We start from the raw sequence: 23,144 nt of genomic DNA, 5'->3' as shown, positions 1-23,144 counted from the left end.
ATGTAGAATATTTTGATAGTTTTGGGTTAATTATGCCAAAAGAAATTATGCAATTCATGTCAACAAGTGGCAAACGATTAATGTATTCAGGTGATGAAATCCAGGAAAGAGATTCAGTATTGTGTGGCTATTGGTGTTTGTATTATTTATTTGAGAGACAAAAGGGTACAAGTATATTGAAAACAATCCACAATGCACATTTTGACATGAATAATCAAAGTGTCAATCATAATTTTATAATCCAATATTTTAAAAAATTATCTAATTAGTTTGTATAATGGTTGATATAAGATATTGTGAAGAGTGTGATGAATACACAGAATTTTCAGGAAAATTATGTTTATGGTGTACATTGGTAACAGATTCTGAGTCTGACTCTGATGATAATTAATCTAATATAGTGATATAAAATGGTCAAATCATATTGTGTTAAACAAAAGAAAGAAACTGAATGTGTTCAGCCTTCAGGTTACAAGCAAGCCAAAAATGGTCGGCTCATGTTCTTCTGTACATGTGCTGAATGTGGGATAACTAAAACCAAATTTGTTAAAAAACAGGGAAACTAAATAGCCCCTCTGAAGGGGGGGGCATAATGGATACTTTAGCATCAACTGGTGCTGATATGTTAATTCAACATGGATTACCATGGTTGGGAAAGAAAGCGGTTGAAATGGGTCGATATTATGGGTCTGAAGCACTTAGAAACCCTAAATTGCAAAAAAAAGCTATTGATTATGCTATCTCTAAAGCAACTCCTTTTGTTCAAAAGACTGGATCAGAGATGTTTGATAAATTATCAACCAAAGTAAGGCCAAAAAAAAGGTACAAAACTGACCGAAAAGAACTTGATGGTGGTAATTTAGATACAATTTTAGAACAATTTGGCACACCAGGTAAGGTTGCATCGAAGTCGATGGATGTTGTTGGAACATTAATTCCATCAACAAAGGAAGTCTTTGATAGATACAAATCCGGTGACATTGCCAAAAGTGCATTTAGCACAGATACTGGTATATTGTCGAGTCAATTTTGGTCTGGCAAGGCTGGAAAAAATACATTAGAAAAATACAAAAATTATCCATGTGAAAGCATGGTAAAAATTGGGAGCAAATTTCACAACACACCGAAATGCTCAAGTTATGATGCAATTGGTTGGCACCCACCAAATTGGGATGAATATGAAAGAGGCATGAAGGGTCGTCCCAAAAGTGGTGGATCAATTGATATACACAAAATGATAGGTAAATTACCGCGTCCAAAATCTGGATGGGTATTACCTGGACACAAATACACTGGTCCATACAATGATTTGGAAAATCAAGTCAAATATAACCCCAAAACTGGACAAATATTGGAAATATATGATAAACCAACAGGCAAAACAGATGCAATAGCCATGCAACATGATGTTGATTATTCAGTCTGCAAAGATGATAAAAAATGTAAATTAAAAGCTGACAAAAAGATGGTAAAGTCATTGGATGCTGTTCCATATTCCGAACGACAATGGGGACATTGGTTGGCAAGAAATGCAATAAATACAAAATCAAAATTGGGACTTGGGGTTCCAAAAAACGTCAAAAGCCGTCGGGTAAAGAGGAAAACTGGCAAGAAGAATTAGCTAATGAGCTGCATAAACCCATAAGACGTAACTTTACTCGGCGGCGTGTTATTGTAAATAATATTGATGAAATATGGGCTGCTGATCTTGTTGAAATGCAACAATTCAGTAAATGGAATAAAGGTAATAGGTATCTTCTCATGACTATAGATGTTTTTAGTAAATACGGCTGGATTGTCCCATTAAAAGATAAAAAAGGTGAGACCATAACTAAAGCATTTCAAAGCATATTCAAAGAGGGTCGAAAACCAAAGTATCTGTGGACTGATAAAGGCTCAGAGTTCTACAACAAACATTTCAAAGACTTGCTCAATAAACATAACATTACACTGTATTCGACTGAAAATGAAGAGAAGTCATCAGTTGTTGAGCGCTGGAATCGAACGATTAAAAATAAAATGTGGAAACGATTCACTGCTCAAGGCAATACAATGTATCTGGATATTTTGCCTAAAATATTGAAGCAGTATAATAACACTAAACACAGTTCAATAAAAATGACACCGACAGAAGCATCTAAGAAAAAGAATGTAGGAACTGTTTACTTCAATCTATTTGGCAATTTGAAGCAATTATCATCTTTGCCAAAATTTAAAGTTGGTGAAAAGGTTAGAATATCAAAGTATAAAAGAAAGTTGTTTGATCGAGGTTATACAGAAAACTGGTCAGAAGAGGTCTTCATTATCGATAAAATACAATACACGAATCCGATCACATATAAACTGAAAGATCTCAATAATGAAGAAATTAAAGGGAGTTTTTATGAACCAGAATTATTGAAAGCTAATCAGGAGATATTCAGAATCGATAAAGTTATCAGGAGAGATTACAAGAAGAAACAAGCTTTGGTAAAGTGGAAAGGATACAATGATACCTTTAATACTTGGATCCCAATCAAGGATTTAGTCGATGTGTAATCATTCTATCATACAGTCACGGTTTCACGAGTATTCGATAGCGAGTCGATTCAATAAAAAAATCTATTGTTGTGTGCAAGATAAATGATATTCTTACCTCAAAAAGCGTCTACAAACATCAGAACGATGAAAGTGGAGAAATAAATGTCCAAAAATCCCAAAACAGGAGCCATAAACATGACTTCGCAAAATGGCAACAAAATGGCCGACACGTGTGTTAACAAACTAGTGTCCAGTCCGCTTTGGGTTGTGTGCATGAAAGCGCATGCGTGTTAATCCAAATCAAGCAATATTACGCAATATACAGAAAAATAGCACCACAAGTGTAAAAATTTCAGAACTGAGTGTAATATATAGGTAATCGGGTCATTATTATATTAGTTCACAAACTCTGGTGAAGCTTTAGGGTGGTGTCAGCTGGCCCCTGACTGAAACCTGTTTAACGGCTTGTGCAGATGGTGAATTACTGAGTAGTGTGGGATGTCTTCCAGTAGACGGTACCTCCAGGGTGAGCCCGCTCAGGCCCTACTGGTTTACAGCGGGGTGCTCAGAGTTCGTCCCAGGACTCAACCTCGGTCCCAGAGGTAAACTGGGAAAGGGACAGCCGCCTTGTCAGCGGCGGGAAAAAGACCTGGCTGGGGCCAGGCAAGTAAACAGCCAACCGAGCACCCCACGTTCAGGGTTTTGTCCATTTTCGTGACAAGTCACACAACGTCACGCGTGACAGTAACGGCATCCAGTCACACAACAACCATAATGATTATTTTTTTATCCAAATTGGTGTTCAAAAATATTGTATTCATCATTCAAATCAGCGATTGATGAGTTGGTTGGATTTAATCGATGATTGTTTGTGAGTTGGTGTCATTTATGAAAAACCTAAATTTAGCGTCTCCGTTGCAGGAGTTTTGGAAAACCGAGGATTTATGTTTTTAGGTTTTTGAGAAACCGAGGATAAAAATTTAGCGTCTCCGTTGCAGGAGTTTTGAAAAACCGAGGATTTACGTTTTTAGGTTTTTGACGTCTCCGTTGCAGGAGTCATTGTTGAAATAGTATTTTATGTAGTTATTGGGGTGAGATAATGTGTGGTTTATGGGGTTTAGAAAAAATATTGGATTTATAAGGATTTGTATGGGATTTTTTATCATTTTTTGAAAAGTGGGCTGATACACCCAAATATCTAACTACTCTTTTGGTTCTTGTCCAGTGACTATCTATTTAACTGGTCAAAGATTTACTAAGGCTACGGCGCAGAATAGAGGAGAAAGACAAGTGAGCAACGAGAAGATAGATCTAGCTCATTCTTAAAACTCAAGTGATGACATGAAAGACTTGAGGTTTTGTATCCTAGAAATACCCTCACAATATATAACTTACATGGTTTTCTCTTTGTTATAGTACCAGCCACCTTGTCACCACCAAGATCCACGCCAGGTATGAGGCAGACCACAGCACAAACACTTTCCTTCTAATGTATGACAGTTTCATTTTCATGATCATTCGTCTACCTTCTTTTAAAAGCAGACGTTTCATCTTGGTCATTCTGTGTAGTTTCTTTACATTTATTAACCTTCTAGCATTTTTTATTACTTCTCTTACACTGAACACTGTTCCATTATAGCATCTGACCCATGCAGCGGTTACAAGGTTCTCAATTCGCCAAGTCGTCTTGTGGGAAACACCGCTCAAAGTCCACTAAAGTGTGACAAGAATGATCTCAACCCAGGCTGGTATCGCTTCACTGCTGGTGCTGGTGACAAGATGCCAACCTCATGCCCACCGAAGAATCGCTGTGGTACGCATGCTCCAGGATGGCTCAATGGAAATCATCCTACTGTGGCGGAAGGTATAGTGACTCGCCAAGTTTGTTATCACTGGTCAAGCAGCTGTTGTAACTGGAAGAACAACATCAGAGTGAAAAACTGCGGAGCTTTTTACGTCTACGAGCTGCAAAAACCGTCTGGGTGTTGGTTTCGTTACTGCGGTGAGTATGAATTTTTGTTGCTTTAAAAACGTCAGGGGTTCCCGAGACCAATTTTGCAAGTGTCATTTAGTTTAACTAAATGGCAAAAGGTTAAGGTTTTGTGTATAATTATCATTATTCAATATATATTCATAATTGCATTTTTGACAATTGTTGAAGGCCACTCATGTTTTAGCACTTAATTTTTCAATTCTTGACTTTAAGTATTAGTAATATAAAGGTGACAGATTTATTGCTACAAAGTATTTTTTCGAGTTACCCTTTTTCTTAGATGACAGCATAAGTGAACTACAGCATGCGCATTCAATGAATGTTTGTGTATTGCTGTGGTGCTTGTTAGACTGACAGGAAAGTTTAATGATCCAAAATTCAAGATTTCAAGTCGTGTCGCGGCGAAGCATTTAGGGACTATTTTACGGGTCTTTAAACTCAAAAGTCAAGAACCACGGAGAACCAAAGTTGACGGTTAACGGTAATTTATTCTAGCGAGAAACGACCAATAGTAGAGAACGACCAAAATGCCAAATCGACCAACTAAAACGACCAGCTAAACGACCAAACGACCGCAAACTGAAATACAACAAAACGAAACTCTACTAATTAAGTCGAAATAGACGCGCAATCAAACTAGGTCCTAGCGACGATAATGCGGCTTTCACAATTACATTAACAATTAAATAGCATAAAAGTATCTTCAAACTAATCGAGTTTCAATCAACAGTCGTACATTAAAATAATATTAGGAACTGATTTTGAGCCTAGCGCTCTCTAACCTAAAACGTAGTGGGCGTTCACTGCTGATAAACGTGTTTCCATCCAATTGACGCCTTTGGCGACTATGAAGCGATTAATCCCTCTTGTGGTTGATTGTACAATAATCCGTTTGCGTACATTCGCCCAGACTGAAAACTGACTTAACAAAAAATAAAAGATTACTTACATATCGGTCCCACTTGTGCCAAGGATTCAAGAAAACGCAAACCAAAACTTCAATAGGCTATCGTAGGTGACTCTCTGGCAAAAAGAGACGCTACACCCGCTTTTATATACGCGTGGGGACGCTAAAAGGTCCGATTACAAGACCAATCAAACCGATAAGAATACGAATAAACATTGCAACTAGGGACAAGTAACTATGGTCTGATCAAGAAGGCCAATCAAATAAACGGGAACTGGTTAGTGTCCTTAACATTTGCTTAGGACAATAGCTAGGTCCAGGTTAAGAGTAATCTCTTAATACATCAACAAACCTTATTGGTAGATCTCTCCAACGACTCCAACGAAAACTGTCCCAGCTTCAGTGCCCTGAATTTCTTAACACACGATAATTATCTAAAATTGATTGTACTGATATTAAAGTGATTGATCTCTAATATCAAGCACTTTCGATTCTGTGTCTTTGTAGGAGAGGCAAGTGAATGTAAGACCTATAAGGCACTTAATCAAGCTGACCGTGCACAGAGTAACTCAGATCAAAGCAATGTCAAATGCGATAACATCGTGTCACCAGGCTGGTATCGAATGAGTGGGGCCAGTGGTGACCAGATTCCAGAGAAATGTGTTCCCATGAGACGCTGCGGTACTCATGCTCCAGGTTGGCTTAACGGCAAACACCCAAGGCTTCTGGAAGGTGTAGTGACACGTCGAGTTTGCTATCACTGGTCCAACAACTGCTGTAGGTGGAAAAACAACATTAAGATTCGAAACTGCGGTGTTTATTACGTGTACGAGTTACAAAAGCCTCCTGCGTGTTCCTTGCGATACTGCGGTAACAATGCAGGTGAGTAATAGTTGTATCTCTGATGTAGTGATGGGTGGATTAATGCCTCTGGACCATTTGTAGTTCAGAGACGGTTCCATCTTTAAAGAGCTGGTTAAGCTCAATAGCTTTTGGTTCTTGTCCAGTGACTATCTATTTAACTGGTCAAAGATTTACTAAGGCTACGGCGCAGAATAGAGGAGAAAGACAAGTGAGCAACGAGAAGAAAGATCTAGCTCATTCTTAAAACTCAAGTGATGACATGAAAGACTTGAGGTTTTGTATCCTAGAAATACCCTCACAATATATAACTTACATGGTTTTCTCTTTGTTATAGTACCAGCCACCTTGTCACCACCAAGATCCACGCCAGGTATGAGGCAGACCACAGCACAAACACTTTCCTTCTAATGTATGACAGTTTCATTTTCATGATCATTCGTCTACCTTCTTTTAAAAGCAGACGTTTCATCTTGGTCATTCTGTGTAGTTTCTTTACATTTATTAACCTTGTAGCATTTTTTATTACTTCTCTTACACTGAACACTGTTCCATTATAGCATCTGACCCATGCAGCGGTTACAAGGTTCTCAATTCGCCAAGTCGTCTTGTGGGAAACACCGCTCAAAGTCCACTAAAGTGTGACAAGAATGATCTCAACCCAGGCTGGTATCGCTTCACTGCTGGTGCTGGTGACAAGATGCCAACCTCATGCCCACCGAAGAATCGCTGTGGTACGCATGCTCCAGGATGGCTCAATGGAAATCATCCTACTGTGGCGGAAGGTATAGTGACTCGCCAAGTTTGTTATCACTGGTCAAGCAGCTGTTGTAACTGGAAGAACAACATCAGAGTGAAAAACTGCGGAGCTTTTTACGTCTACGAGCTGCAAAAACCGTCTGGGTGTTGGTTTCGTTACTGCGGTGAGTATGAATTTTTGTTGCTTTTAAAACGTCAGGGGTTCCCGAGACCAATTTTGCAAGTGTCATTTAGTTTAACTAAATGGCAAAAGGTTAAGGTTTTGTGTATAATTATCATTATTCAATATATATTCATAATTGCATTTTTGACAATTGTTGAAGGCCACTCATGTTTTAGCACTTAATTTTTCAATTCTTGACTTTAAGTATTAGTAATATAAAGGTGACAGATTTATTGCTACAAAGTATTTTTTCGAGTTACCCTTTTTCTTAGATGACAGCATAAGTGAACTACAGCATGCGCATTCAATGAATGTTTGTGTATTGCTGTGGTGCTTGTTGGACTGACAGGAAAGTTTAATGATCCAAAATTCAAGATTTCAAGTCGTGTCGCGGCGAAGCATTTAGGGACTATTTTACGGGTCTTTAAACTCAAAAGTCAAGAACCACGGAGAACCAAAGTTGACGGTTAACGGTAATTTATTCTAGCGAGAAACGACCAATAGTAGAGAACGACCAAAATGCCAAATCGACCAACTAAAACGACCAGCTAAACGACCAAACGACCGCAAACTGAAATACAACAAAACGAAACTCTACTAATTAAGTCGAAATAGACGCGCAATCAAACTAGGTCCTAGCGACGATAATGCGGCTTTCACAATTACATTAACAATTAAATAGCATAAAAGTATCTTCAAACTAATCGAGTTTCAATCAACAGTCGTACATTAAAATAATATTAGGAACTGATTTTGAGCCTAGCGCTCTCTAACCTAAAACGTAGTGGGCGTTCACTGCTGATAAACGTGTTTCCATCCAATTGACGCCTTTGGCGACTATGAAGCGATTAATCCCTCTTGTGGTTGGTTGTACAATAATCCGCTTGCGTACATTCGCCCAGACTGAAAACTGACTTAACAAAAAATAAAAGATTACTTACATATCGGTCCCACTTGTGCCAAGGATTCAAGAAAACGCAAACCAAAACTTCAATAGGCTATCGTAGGTGACTCTCTGGCAAAAAGAGACGCTACACCCGCTTTTATATACGCGTGGGGACGCTAAAAGGTCCGATTACAAGACCAATCAAACCGATAACAATGCGAATAAACATTGCAACTAGGGACAAGTAACTATGGTCTGATCAAGAAGGCCAATCAAATAAACGGGAACTGGTTAGTGTCCTTAACATTTGCTTAGGACAATAGCTAAGTCCAGGTTAAGAGTAATCTCTTAATACATCAACAAACCTTATTGGTAGATCTCTCCAACGACTCCAACGAAAACTGTCCCAGCTTCAGTGCCCTGAATTTCTTAACACACGATAATTATCTAAAATTGATTGTACTGATATTAAAGTGATTGATCTCTAATATCAAGCACTTTCGATTCTGTGTCTTTGTAGGAGAGGCAAGTGAATGTAAGACCTATAAGGCACTTAATCAAGCTGACCGTGCACAGAGTAACTCAGGTCAAAGCAATGTCAAATGCGATAACATCGTGTCACCAGGCTGGTATCGAATGAGTGGGGCCAGTGGTGACCAGATTCCAGAGAAATGTGTTCCCATGAGACGCTGCGGTACTCATGCTCCAGGTTGGCTTAACGGCAAACACCCAAGGCTTCTGGAAGGTGTAGTGACACGTCGAGTTTGCTATCACTGGTCCAGCAACTGCTGTAGGTGGAAAAACAACATTAAGATTCGAAACTGCGGTGTTTATTACGTGTACGAGTTACAAAAGCCTCCTCCGTGTTCCTTGCGATACTGCGGTAACAATGCAGGTGAGTAATAGTTGTATCTCTGATGTAGTGATGGGTGGATTAATGCCTCTGGACCATTTGTAGTTCAGAGACGGTTCCATCTTTAAAGAGCTGGTTAAGCTCAATAGCTTTTGGTTCTTGTCCAGTGACTATCTATTTAACTGGTCAAAGATTTACTAAGGCTACGGCGCAGAATAGAGGAGAAAGACAAGTGAGCAACGAGAAGAAAGATCTAGCTCATTCTTAAAACTCAAGTGATGACATGAAAGACTTGAGGTCTTGTATCCTAGAAATACCCTCACAATATATAACTTACATGGTTTTCTCTTTGTTATAGTACCAGCCACCTTGTCACCACCAAGATCCACGCCAGGTATGAGGCAGACCACAGCACAAACACTTTCCTTCTAATGTATGACAGTTTCATTTTCATGATCATTCGTCTACCTTCTTTTAAAAGCAGACGTTTCATCTTGGTCATTCTGTGTAGTTTCTTTACATTTATTAACCTTGTAGCATTTTTTATTACTTCTCTTACACTGAACACTGTTCCATTATAGCATCTGACCCATGCAGCGGTTACAAGGTTCTCAATTCGCCAAGTCGTCTTGTGGGAAACACCGCTCAAAGTCCACTAAAGTGTGACAAGAATGATCTCAACCCAGGCTGGTATCGCTTCACTGCTGGTGCTGGTGACAAGATGCCAACCTCATGCCCACCGAAGAATCGCTGTGGTACGCATGCTCCAGGATGGCTCAATGGAAATCATCCTACTGTGGCGGAAGGTATAGTGACTCGCCAAGTTTGTTATCACTGGTCAAGCAGCTGTTGTAACTGGAAGAACAACATCAGAGTGAAAAACTGCGGAGCTTTTTACGTCTACGAGCTGCAAAAACCGTCTGGGTGTTGGTTTCGTTACTGCGGTGAGTATGAATTTTTGTTGCTTTAAAAACGTCAGGGGTTCCCGAGACCAATTTTGCAAGTGTCATTTAGTTTAACTAAATGGCAAAAGGTTAAGGTTTTGTGTATAATTATCATTATTCAATATATATTCATAATTGCATTTTTGACAATTGTTGAAGGCCACTCATGTTTTAGCACTTAATTTTTCAATTCTTGACTTTAAGTATTAGTAATATAAAGGTGACAGATTTATTGCTACAAAGTATTTTTTCGAGTTACCCTTTTTCTTAGATGACAGCATAAGTGAACTACAGCATGCGCATTCAATGAATGTTTGTGTATTGCTGTGGTGCTTGTTGGACTGACAGGAAAGTTTAATGATCCAAAATTCAAGATTTCAAGTCGTGTCGCGGCGAAGCATTTAGGGACTATTTTACGGGTCTTAAAACTCAAAAGTCAAGAACCACGGAGAACCAAAGTTGACGGTTAACGGTAATTTATTCTAGCGAGAAACGACCAATAGTAGAGAACGACCAAAATGCCAAATCGACCAACTAAAACGACCAGCTAAACGACCAAACGACCGCAAACTGAAATACAACAAAACGAAACTCTACTAGTTAAGTCGAAATAGACGCGCAATCAAACTAGGTCCTAGCGACGATAATGCGGCTTTTACAATTACATTAACAATTAAATAGCATAAAAGTATCTTCAAACTAATCGAGTTTCAATCAACAGTCGTACATTAAAATAATATTAGGAACTGATTTTGAGCCTAGCGCTCTCTAACCTAAAACGTAGTGGGCGTTCACTGCTGATAAACGTGTTTCCATCCAATTGACGCCTTTGGCGACTATGAAGCGATTAATCCCTCTTGTGGTTGATTGTACAATAATCCGTTTGCGTACATTCGCCCAGACTGAAAACTGACTTAACAAAAAATAAAAGATTACTTACATATCGGTCCCACTTGTGCCAAGGATTCAAGAAAACGCAAACCAAAACTTCAATAGGCTATCGTAGGTGACTCTCTGGCAAAAAGAGACGCTACACCCGCTTTTATATACGCGTGGGGACGCTAAAAGGTCCGATTACAAGACCAATCAAACCGATAACAATGCGAATAAACATTGCAACTAGGGACAAGTAACTATGGTCTGATCAAGAAGGCCAATCAAATAAACGGGAACTGGTTAGTGTCCTTAACATTTGCTTAGGACAATAGCTAAGTCCAGGTTAAGAGTAATCTCTTAATACATCAACAAACCTTATTGGTAGATCTCTCCAACGACTCCAACGAAAACTGTCCCAGCTTCAGTGCCCTGAATTTCTTAACACACGATAACTATCTAAAATTGATTGTACTGATATTAAAGTGATTGATCTCTAATATCAAGCACTTTCGATTCTGTGTCTTTGTAGGAGAGGCAAGTGAATGTAAGACCTATAAGGCACTTAATCAAGCTGACCGTGCACAGAGTAACTCAGATCAAAGCAATGTCAAATGCGATAACATCGTGTCACCAGGCTGGTATCGAATGAGTGGGGCCAGTGGTGACCAGATTCCAGAGAAATGTGTTCCCATGAGACGCTGCGGTACTCATGCTCCAGGTTGGCTTAACGGCAAACACCCAAGGCTTCTGGAAGGTGTAGTGACACGTCGAGTTTGCTATCACTGGTCCAACAACTGCTGTAGGTGGAAAAACAACATTAAGATTCGAAACTGCGGTGTTTATTACGTGTACGAGTTACAAAAGCCTCCTGCGTGTTCCTTGCGATACTGCGGTAACAATGCAGGTGAGTAATAGTTGTATCTCTGATGTAGTGATGGGTGGATTAATGCCTCTGGACCATTTGTAGTTCAGAGACGGTTCCATCTTTAAAGAGCTGGTTAAGCTCAATAGCTTTTGGTTCTTGTCCAGTGACTATCTATTTAACTGGTCAAAGATTTACTAAGGCTACGGCGCAGAATAGAGGAGAAAGACAAGTGAGCAACGAGAAGAAAGATCTAGCTCATTCTTAAAACTCAAGTGATGACATGAAAGACTTGAGGTTTTGTATCCTAGAAATACCCTCACAATATATAACTTACATGGTTTTCTCTTTGTTATAGTACCAGCCACCTTGTCACCACCAAGATCCACGCCAGGTATGAGGCAGACCACAGCACAAACACTTTCCTTCTAATGTATGACAGTTTCATTTTCATGATCATTCGTCTACCTTCTTTTAAAAGCAGACGTTTCATCTTGGTCATTCTGTGTAGTTTCTTTACATTTATTAACCTTCTAGCATTTTTTATTACTTCTCTTACACTGAACACTGTTCCATTATAGCATCTGACCCATGCAGCGGTTACAAGGTTCTCAATTCGCCAAGTCGTCTTGTGGGAAACACCGCTCAAAGTCCACTAAAGTGTGACAAGAATGATCTCAACCCAGGCTGGTATCGCTTCACTGCTGGTGCTGGTGACAAGATGCCAACCTCATGCCCACCGAAGAATCGCTGTGGTACGCATGCTCCAGGATGGCTCAATGGAAATCATCCTACTGTGGCGGAAGGTATAGTGACTCGCCAAGTTTGTTATCACTGGTCAAGCAGCTGTTGTAACTGGAAGAACAACATCAGAGTGAAAAACTGCGGAGCTTTTTACGTCTACGAGCTGCAAAAACCGTCTGGGTGTTGGTTTCGTTACTGCGGTGAGTATGAATTTTTGTTGCTTTAAAAACGTCAGGGGTTCCCGAGACCAATTTTGCAAGTGTCATTTAGTTTAACTAAATGGCAAAAGGTTAAGGTTTTGTGTATAATTATCATTATTCAATATATATTCATAATTGCATTTTTGACAATTGTTGAAGGCCACTCATGTTTTAGCACTTAATTTTTCAATTCTTGACTTTAAGTATTAGTAATATAAAGGTGACAGATTTATTGCTACAAAGTATTTTTTCGAGTTACCCTTTTTCTTAGATGACAGCATAAGTGAACTACAGCATGCGCATTCAATGAATGTTTGTGTATTGCTGTGGTGCTTGTTGGACTGACAGGAAAGTTTAATGATCCAAAATTCAAGATTTCAAGTCGTGTCGCGGCGAAGCATTTAGGGACTATTTTACGGGTCTTAAAACTCAAAAGTCAAGAACCACGGAGAACCAAAGTTGACGGTTAACGGTAATTTATTCTAGCGAGAAACGACCAATAGTAGAGAACGACCAAAATGCCAAATCGACCAACTAAAACGACCAGCTAAACGACCAAACGACCGCAAACTGAAATACAACAAAACGAAACTCTACTAATTAAGTCGAAATAGACGCGCAATCAAACTAGGTCCTAGCGACGATAATGCGGCTTTCACAATTACATTAACAATTAAATAGCATAAAAGTATCTTCAAACTAATCGAGTTTCAATCAACAGTCGTACATTAAAATAATATTAGGAACTGATTTTGAGCCTAGCGCTCTCTAACCTAACACGTAGTGGGCGTTCACTGCTGATAAACGTGTTTCCATCCAATTGACGCCTTTGGCGACTATGAAGCGATTAATCCCTCTTGTGATTGATTGTACAATAATCCGTTTGCGTACATTCGCCCAGACTGAAAACTGACTTAACAAAAAATAAAAGATTACTTACATATCGGTCCCACTTGTGCCAAGGATTCAAGAAAACGCAAACCAAAACTTCAATAGGCTATCGTAGGTGACTCTCTGGCAAAAAGAGACGCTACACCCGCTTTTATATACGCGTGGGGACGCTAAAAGGTCCGATTACAAGACCAATCAAACCGATAACAATGCGAATAAACATTGCAACTAGGGACAAGTAACTATGGTCTGATCAAGAAGGCCAATCAAATAAACGGGAACTGGTTAGTGTCCTTAACATTTGCTTAGGACAATAGCTAAGTCCAGGTTAAGAGTAATCTCTTAATACATCAACAAACCTTATTGGTAGATCTCTCCAACGACTCCAACGAAAACTGTCCCAGCTTCAGTGCCCTGAATTTCTTAACACACGATAATTATCTAAAATTGATTGTACTGATATTAAAGTGATTGATCTCTAATATCAAGCACTTTCGATTCTGTGTCTTTGTAGGAGAGGCAAGTGAATGTAAGACCTATAAGGCACTTAATCAAGCTGACCGTGCACAGAGTAACTCAGATCAAAGCAATGTCAAATGCGATAACATCGTGTCACCAGGCTGGTATCGAATGAGTGGGGCGAGTGGTGACCAGATTCCAGAGAAATGTGTTCCCATGAGACGCTGCGGTACTCATGCTCCAGGTTGGCTTAACGGCAAACACCCAAGGCTTCTGGAAGGTGTAGTGACACGTCGAGTTTGCTATCACTGGTCCAACAACTGCTGTAGGTGGAAAAACAACATTAAGATTCGAAACTGCGGTGTTTATTACGTGTACGAGTTACAAAAGCCTCCTGCGTGTTCCTTGCGATACTGCGGTAACAATACAGGTGAGTAATAGTTGTATCTCTGATGTAGTGATGGGTGGATTAATGCCTCTGGACCATTTGTAGTTCAGAGACGGTTCCATCTTTAAAGAGCTGGTTAAGCTCAATAGCTTTTGGTTCTTGTCCAGTGACTATCTATTTAACTGGTCAAAGATTTACTAAGGCTACGGCGCAGAATAGAGGAGAAAGACAAGTGAGCAACGAGAAGAAAGATCTAGCTCATTCTTAAAACTCAAGTGATGACATGAAAGACTTGAGGTTTTGTATCCTAGAAATACCCTCACAATATATAACTTACATGGTTTTCTCTTTGTTATAGTACCAGCCACCTTGTCACCACTAAGATCCACGCCAGGTATGAGGCAGACCACAGCACAAACACTTTCCTTCTAATGTATGACAGTTTCATTTTCATGATCATTCGTCTACCTTCTTTTAAAAGCAGACGTTTCATCTTGGTCATTCTGTGTAGTTTCTTTACATTTATTAACCTTGTAGCATTTTTTATTACTTCTCTTACACTGAACACTGTTCCATTATAGCATCTGACCCATGCAGCGGTTACAAGGTTCTCAATTCGCCAAGTCGTCTTGTGGGAAACACCGCTCAAAGTCCACTAAAGTGTGACAAGAATGATCTCAACCCAGGCTGGTATCGCTTCACTGCTGGTGCTGGTGACAAGATGCCAACCTCATGCCCACCGAAGAATCGCTGTGGTACGCATGCTCCAGGATGGCTCAATGGAAATCATCCTACTGTGGCGGAAGGTATAGTGACTCGCCAAGTTTGTTATCACTGGTCAAGCAGCTGTTGTAACTGGAAGAACAACATCAGAGTGAAAAACTGCGGAGCTTTTTACGTCTACGAGCTGCAAAAACCGTCTGGGTGTTGGTTTCGTTACTGCGGTGAGTATGAATTTTTGTTGCTTTAAAAACGTCAGGGGTTCCCGAGACCAATTTTGCAAGTGTCATTTAGTTTAACTAAATGGCAAAAGGTTAAGGTTTTGTGTATAATTATCATTATTCAATATATATTCATAATTGCATTTTTGACAATTGTTGAAGGCCACTCATGTTTTAGCACTTAATTTTTCAATTCTTGACTTTAAGTATTAGTAATATAAAGGTGACAGATTTATTGCTACAAAGTATTTTTTCGAGTTACCCTTTTTCTTAGATGACAGCATAAGTGAACTACAGCATGCGCATTCAATGAATGTTTGTGTATTGCTGTGGTGCTTGTTGGACTGACAGGAAAGTTTAATGATCCAAAATTCAAGATTTCAAGTCGTGTCGCGGCGAAGCATTTAGGGACTATTTTACGGGTCTTAAAACTCAAAAGTCAAGAACCACGGAGAACCAAAGTTGACGGTTAACGGTAATTTATTCTAGCGAGAAACGACCAATAGTAGAGAACGACCAAAATGCCAAATCGACCAACTAAAACGACCAGCTAAACGACCAAACGACCGCAAACTGAAATACAACAAAACGAAACTCTACTAATTAAGTCGAAATAGACGCGCAATCAAACTAGGTCCTAGCGACGATAATGCGGCTTTCACAATTACATTAACAATTAAATAGCATAAAAGTATCTTCAAACTAATCGAGTTTCAATCAACAGTCGTACATTAAAATAATATTAGGAACTGATTTTGAGCCTAGCGCTCTCTAACCTAAAACGTAGTGGGCGTTCACTGCTGATAAACGTGTTTCCATCCAATTGACGCCTTTGGCGACTATGAAGCGATTAATCCCTCTTGTGGTTGATTGTACAATAATCCGTTTGCGTACATTCGCCCAGACTGAAAACTGACTTAACAAAAAATAAAAGATTACTTACATATCGGTCCCACTTGTGCCAAGGATTCAAGAAAACGCAAACCAAAACTTCAATAGGCTATCGTAGGTGACTCTCTGGCAAAAAGAGACGCTACACCCGCTTTTATATACGCGTGGGGACGCTAAAAGGTCCGATTACAAGACCAATCAAACCGATAACAATGCGAATAAACATTGCAACTAGGGACAAGTAACTATGGTCTGATCAAGAAGGCCAATCAAATAAACGGGAACTGGTTAGTGTCCTTAACATTTGCTTAGGACAATAGCTAAGTCCAGGTTAAGAGTAATCTCTTAATACATCAACAAACCTTATTGGTAGATCTCTCCAACGACTCCAACGAAAACTGTCCCAGCTTCAGTGCCCTGAATTTCTTAACACACGATAATTATCTAAAATTGATTGTACTGATATTAAAGTGATTGATCTCTAATATCAAGCACTTTCGATTCTGTGTCTTTGTAGGAGAGGCAAGTGAATGTAAGACCTATAAGGCACTTAATCAAGCTGACCGTGCACAGAGTAACTCAGATCAAAGCAATGTCAAATGCGATAACATCGTGTCACCAGGCTGGTATCGAATGAGTGGGGCCAGTGGTGACCAGATTCCAGAGAAATGTGTTCCCATGAGACGCTGCGGTACTCATGCTCCAGGTTGGCTTAACGGCAAACACCCAAGGCTTCTGGAAGGTGTAGTGACACGTCGAGTTTGCTATCACTGGTCCAACAACTGCTGTAGGTGGAAAAACAACATTAAGATTCGAAACTGCGGTGTTTATTACGTGTACGAGTTACAAAAGCCTCCTGCGTGTTCCTTGCGATACTGCGGTAACAATGCAGGTGAGTAATAGTTGTATCTCTGATGTAGTGATGGGTGGATTAATGCCTCTGGACCATTTGTAGTTCAGAGACGGTTCCATCTTTAAAGAGCTGGTTAAGCTCAATAGCTTTTGGTTCTTGTCCAGTGACTATCTATTTAACTGGTCAAAGATTTACTAAGGCTACGGCGCAGAATAGAGGAGAAAGACAAGTGAGCAACGAGAAGAAAGATCTAGCTCATTCTTAAAACTCAAGTGATGACATGAAAGACTTGAGGTTTTGTATCCTAGAAATACCCTCACAATATATAACTTACATGGTTTTCTCTTTGTTATAGTACCAGCCACCTTGTCACCACCAAGATCCACGCCAGGTATGAGGCAGACCACAGCACAAACACTTTCCTTCTAATGTATGACAGTTTCATTTTCATGATCATTCGTCTACCTTCTTTTAAAAGCAGACGTTTCATCTTGGTCATTCTGTGTAGTTTCTTTACATTTATTAACCTTGTAGCATTTTTTATTACTTCTCTTACACTGAACACTGTTCCATTATAGCATCTGACCCATGCAGCGGTTACAAGGTTCTCAATTCGCCAAGTCGTCTTGTGGGAAACACCGCTCAAAGTCCACTAAAGTGTGACAAGAATGATCTAAACCCAGGCTGGTATCGCTTCACTGCTGGTGCTGGTGACAAGATGCCAACCTCATGCCCACCGAAGAATCGCTGTGGTACGCATGCTCCAGGATGGCTCAATGGAAATCATCCTACTGTGGCGGAAGGTATAGTGACTCGCCAAGTTTGTTATCACTGGTCAAGCAGCTGTTGTAACTGGAAGAACAACATCAGAGTGAAAAACTGCGGAGCTTTTTACGTCTACGAGCTGCAAAAACCGTCTGGGTGTTGGTTTCGTTACTGCGGTGAGTATGAATTTTTGTTGCTTTAAAAACGTCAGGGGTTCCCGAGACCAATTTTGCAAGTGTCATTTAGTTTAACTAAATGGCAAAAGGTTAAGGTTTTGTGTATAACTATCATTATTCAATATATATTCATAATTGCATTTTTGACAATTGTTGAAGGCCACTCATGTTTTAGCACTTAATTTTTCAATTCTTGACTTTAAGTATTAGTAATATAAAGGTGACAGATTTATTGCTACAAAGTATTTTTTCGAGTTACCCTTTTTCTTAGATGACAGTATAAGTGAACTACAGCATGCGCATTCAATGAATGTTTGTGTATTGCTGTGGTGCTTGTTGGACTGACAGGAAAGTTTAATGATCCAAAATTCAAGATTTCAAGTCGTGTCGCGGCGAAGCATTTAGGGACTACTTTACGGGTCTTTAAACTCAAAAGTCAAGAACCACGGAGATCAAAGTTGACGGTTAACGGTAATTTATTCTAGCGAGAAACGACAGATAGTAGAGAACGACCAAAATGCCAAATCGACCAACTAAAACGACCAGCTAAACGACCAAACGACCGCAAACTGAAATACAACAAAACGAAACTCTACTAATTAAAGTGCCCCTGGGACGAAAATTTCTTTTTTCATCTTTTTGCATTTTCGTGTAGAATATGACCTTCTTACTCATGTTACCAAATTTCAATCCTTTACGGCGATTGGAAGTATTTTTTTTTAGCTTTTTATTCAAGATTTCACGGCCGCCATTACTTGGCCTTGTTCCGGAAGTTAAGGCTCAAATTACAGGAAGTGACGTCATTGGCTCAACACGAAAAATTTCACATGGCTAATTTTCATATGGATTCTACTTCATAAACTGTATTCTGCTGTTGCGAACTTAACAACAGCAGAATACAGTTTATGAACTACAATAAATATGAAAATTAGCCATGTGGAATTTTTCGTGTTGAGCCAATGACGTCACTTCCTGTAATTTGAGCCTTAACTTCCGGAACAAGGCGAAGTAATGGCGGCCGTGAAATCTTGAATAAAAAGCTAAAAAAAAAAATACTTCCAATCGCCGTAAAGGATTGAAATTTGGTAAACATGAGTAAGAAGGTCATATTCTACACGAAAATGCAAAAAGATGGAAATTGAAATTTTCGTCCCAGGGGCACTTTAAGTCGAAATAGACGCGCAATCAAACTAGGTCCTAGCGACGATAATGCGGCTTTTACAATTACATTAACAATTAAGAGCGACTCTCTATAGGGACCGAGTGAGATTGAAAAAATGTGGCACAAGGTTGGAAAAATGGACCCCTTGATATTTTGTCCAGAGATAACCTATGGTATACTAAGAATCGTGATATAAGTTTTAGGTTCTAGAGTTTTTACATTTTTGAGAAAATTACGAAAAACCTTCGACAACCGGTGAAGCCGAAAAATCACAGGAATGAGGTCAAATTTCATGATCAGATAATCGAACTCGCGTGAAGGCGCATAGCAAATTATGGTTTTTTTAGTTTATAATGTTAATCAGGAGGTACTGCTAAGCTGCTTTGATGATAGTTTAGACTTACAATTGTAATTCCGAATTTCTGGAGAGCAAGCGAAGAGAACCGGATTTTGTAGACTTTGAAAATCAAAAATTCCATACCGTTTTCAAACATCTCAAAACATACTCGGTATTATGTAGAATTCTTTCAAAATTCAATTCTAGCAAGTAAAAGAGCTGTTTGTGAACGTGATATAATTTTTTTCTTGGCAAAAGTTATTTGTGAGGCGAGCGGCCCCATGCAAGTTGACCCAATTTGACCTTTCGAAGAGATCTTGTTTAACCAGTAAATGTAAACAATTTTACTATCCTTAGCTCGCTTTCTGAGCAAACCATTGTAAAACCCTGCCATTTCCCATCAAAACTACCCAGTTAACCTGAGATAATACTTCGGTTACAGCTTACCTTCCAAATGGGTGTTTGAAGGCAAATAATTTTGATGTTCTTCGCTAATTTTCCCGTGTCTTGCTGCCGTGCCTTTTCATCACTACGGCATTTTCTAAGCGTCACCTTTCTCTGGGTTGTGTAATATTTTTGCAGGACCTGGATCCATGTCTTGCATATAAAGCATCCTCTGGTTATCTACTGAGTTTTGTATTGAATATTTCTAATGAAAAGAGGCAAGAAAGTGAAGGAACTAATTGAACTGAAAAACAGAGACAGATCAATGTCACGCAATCTTTACATCCAAGTGATCACGTGCCGCAAATACATCCGCGTGGATATTTTTGTCTTGCTCTTGCTCATTTCTTCATTTTCTTCTTTACTAGCAGACAATGTTTTCCTTTTGATTTTCGTAACTTTTTTATTTGTAACCACAAGCTTATTTCGAAGGAGAGTTCTTTGTATGCAATACTTTGAGTCGGTGTATATACACGCAACACATTTACTTTTCCCATTTATTTCGAGTGACTGTGCAACAAACTAGAAATCCTATCTAGTTTTAGCTCCAAAAGTCAAATTCCTGGGAAGGTCCTTTGCTAATGATTTCCTAAAGCAGAAGAAAGGGAATAGTAATATATATCTGAAAAAGGGCTAGTTACTGGCCGCAAAGCGAGTTTTTGTAATTTGTATTAATTGTACTTACCAATTTGCCTATGGCACGTGTACACGCCAATGGGTCCCCTTCGTGGCGCATCTAACTTTTTAGGAGTTATATGTTCAACAAGATACCTTTTGATGCAGAAGTAGACGCACGCTTTTATATGATTCTCCAAAACTATCCCTTTGGAAACTGAAAATAATTCGCTTTTGGGTTCGCACAAGACATGTTTCTTTTCGCAGGAGCAAAGAGCACGTAAAACTGTTTTGAGAGTTGCCATCGAGAGAGATCTTTTTTTTAAGTTTAAAACCGATAATTACCGAACACAAATAGATCTGTGGCAAACGGTTGGGTGTCAGTAAAACGCAGGGTCGGGGCCGGGGCCGGGGTCGGGGTCGGGTTCGGGGTCATTTTTTTTCTTTTTTTTTTCTTTATTTTTTTCCTTTCTTTTTTTTTTTTTTTTTTCAACATCACAGGTCATTTGTGGGTCAAATAAGAATTAAAGACATAAAAAAAAGTTAAGTCTCTAAACCTTACTAGCTTAGGATATGTCATCGGTGACAACACTCGATACAGTTCCGTATTCTGGCGGACTTTGGTTCCGTGAATTGACTACCTTTTATTCTTCCAAGAAACGAAATGAGACAAAAAATACAAGGTACGAGACAATATATTTCCTTGAACTAACAAATTCGTGAACTAGAATGTGCATGAACTTACTATGAACACCCCCGCCGCCTTCCATAATCGTGCTCGTTTATTTCCGAGAATGAAATAAACATGCGTTCGAATTCCTTTGTAAAGCTCGGCATTTGAATAGCATGTAGAACATTTCTCTGGAAATCTTTCCGAAAAAGACGCATTGACTGACAAAAAAAGATTCAAAATACTTTAGAGACAATTGTTATTCTTGAAATACTTGTGCTATAATATAAAGAAAAATTCATACTTTTATACTGTCAATAAACTAGGGAAACTCTGAAATCTCATTGCCGACATCAAAACTGACATGTAAATAGGCCTTATCACGGTTTTCGACGCCATTTTGGCGAGTAGGCAAACAGGCTGGCAGTGTTTGTATGGAAATCCGATGTCAAATAATTTTCATAAAACATCGCTGCTGAAAAATTCATGAATTGTCTTTTTCGGAAAGATTTCCAGAGAAATGTTCTACATTCCATTCAAATGCCGAGCTTTACAAAGGAGTTTATTTCATTCTCGGAAATAATAGTCACGCGTGACATGGATTGACTGTAACAAACGAGCACGATCATGGAAGGCGGGGGTGTTCATGAGTTCATGCACATTCTAGTTCAAGAATTTGTTAGTTCAAGGAAATATATTGTCTCGTAGAAGAATAAAAGGTAGTCAATTCACGGAACTAATGTCCGCCAGAATACGGAACTGCATCGAGTGTTGTCACCGATGACCTATCCTAAGCTAGTAAGCTTTAGAGACTTAACTTTTTTAAGAGACTTAACTTTTTTATATTGGCTTTAATCCTTTTTTGACCCACAAATGACCTGTGATGTTGAAGAAAAAAAAAAAAAAGAAAGAAAAAAAAAAAAAGAAAAAAAAATGACCCCGCGTTTTACTGACACCCCAAACGGTTTGTTTACCTCTACAAAAAAGATTCTAAAATATAGGATTCTCACGGCGTTCGAGCTGTGATCTTCGATCGCTCGCCCGATAAGCGAAGCTAGAACGTGCGAGGCTCCTAACTTTTTTTTAAATTCGGCAAACCTTACTAAGCGGACAAACTCCACTGGATTAAAATCTTTACAACTTTACAAAGATATGTACAGGAAAATGAGTTTAGGTCTTTTTAAGTGTATTGTATAACCTTGAGCGCTCACTTTGTCGAAAAAAAAAAAAATTTGAAATCAAACATTATTTACAATTCGGCATTCCGAGTAATTAGGACCCATGTGTTTACTTCTGCCGAAATTGAGTCATTTTCTCTGCGTCATCGGTTGAAAAATTGGAAGATGGAGAGAAATTGCTCGTTTCAGCGGCTAGTTGGTAGCCAAAGCGGTCAAAAGCAAATGACTCAATTTCGGCAGAAGTAAACACATGCGTCCTAATTACTGTTGCCGAATTGTAATTAATGTTTGATTTCAAAGGAATTTTTTTTTTGACAAAGTGAGCGCTCAAGGTTATACAATGCACTTTAAAAGACCTAAACTCATTTTCCTGCACATATCTTTGTAAGTTGAAAAGATTTTAAACTAGTGGAGTTTGTCCGCGTAATAAGGTTTGCCGAATTTAAGAAAAAGTTAGGAGCCTCGCACGTGCTACGTAGCTTCGCTTATCGGGCGAACGACCAATAAGTGAGAATTCTATGAACCTTTTTAATAGAGGTAAACAAACCGTTTGCCACAGATCCCTCTCGATGGCAACTCTCAAAACAGTGCGAACCCAAAAGCAAATCATTTTCAGTTTCCAAAGGGATAGTTTTCGAGAATCATATAAAAGCGTGCGTCTACTTCTGCAGCAAAAGGCACCTTTACAGGGCTGTCAACCTCACACGTCTTCAAATATGGAGAATATGACTTCCCCGGACAGCAATAACAAAGAGCCTTACAGAGGCGTCCCAGTCACGGGTTCAGTGAGCAGTGGGGGGGGGGGG

The 23,144-nt window shown here is 39.2% G+C and overlaps 1 protein-coding gene across 1 annotated transcript in view; it reads left to right on the top strand.

Moving 5' to 3' along the window:
• Positions 1-3,861: 3,861 nt before the first annotated feature.
• Positions 3,862-23,144, top strand: part of LOC146486365 (uncharacterized) — a 34,949-nt gene continuing 15,666 nt past the window's right edge. The window contains exons 1-18 of the mRNA XM_085097099.1: positions 3,862-3,880; positions 3,937-3,972; positions 4,160-4,522; positions 5,928-6,302; positions 6,619-6,654; positions 6,842-7,204; positions 8,610-8,984; positions 9,301-9,336; positions 9,524-9,886; positions 11,292-11,666; positions 11,983-12,018; positions 12,206-12,568; positions 13,974-14,348; positions 14,665-14,700; positions 14,888-15,250; positions 16,656-17,030; positions 17,347-17,382; positions 17,570-17,932. Of these exons, the coding sequence (XP_084953225.1) occupies positions 3,862-3,880; positions 3,937-3,972; positions 4,160-4,522; positions 5,928-6,302; positions 6,619-6,654; positions 6,842-7,204; positions 8,610-8,984; positions 9,301-9,336; positions 9,524-9,886; positions 11,292-11,666; positions 11,983-12,018; positions 12,206-12,568; positions 13,974-14,348; positions 14,665-14,700; positions 14,888-15,250; positions 16,656-17,030; positions 17,347-17,382; positions 17,570-17,932 (4,288 nt within the window). The remainder of the gene's footprint in view (positions 3,881-3,936; positions 3,973-4,159; positions 4,523-5,927; positions 6,303-6,618; positions 6,655-6,841; positions 7,205-8,609; positions 8,985-9,300; positions 9,337-9,523; positions 9,887-11,291; positions 11,667-11,982; positions 12,019-12,205; positions 12,569-13,973; positions 14,349-14,664; positions 14,701-14,887; positions 15,251-16,655; positions 17,031-17,346; positions 17,383-17,569; positions 17,933-23,144) is intronic.

This window comes from Pavona decussata, unplaced genomic scaffold (genome assembly GCF_977016875.1).
Source record: "Pavona decussata unplaced genomic scaffold, jaPavDecu1.1 SCAFFOLD_21, whole genome shotgun sequence".
Taxonomy (NCBI): domain Eukaryota; kingdom Metazoa; phylum Cnidaria; class Anthozoa; order Scleractinia; family Agariciidae; genus Pavona; species Pavona decussata.
Note: the sequence above shows the minus strand (reverse complement) of the source record. Positions and strands in the feature narration are given on the sequence as shown.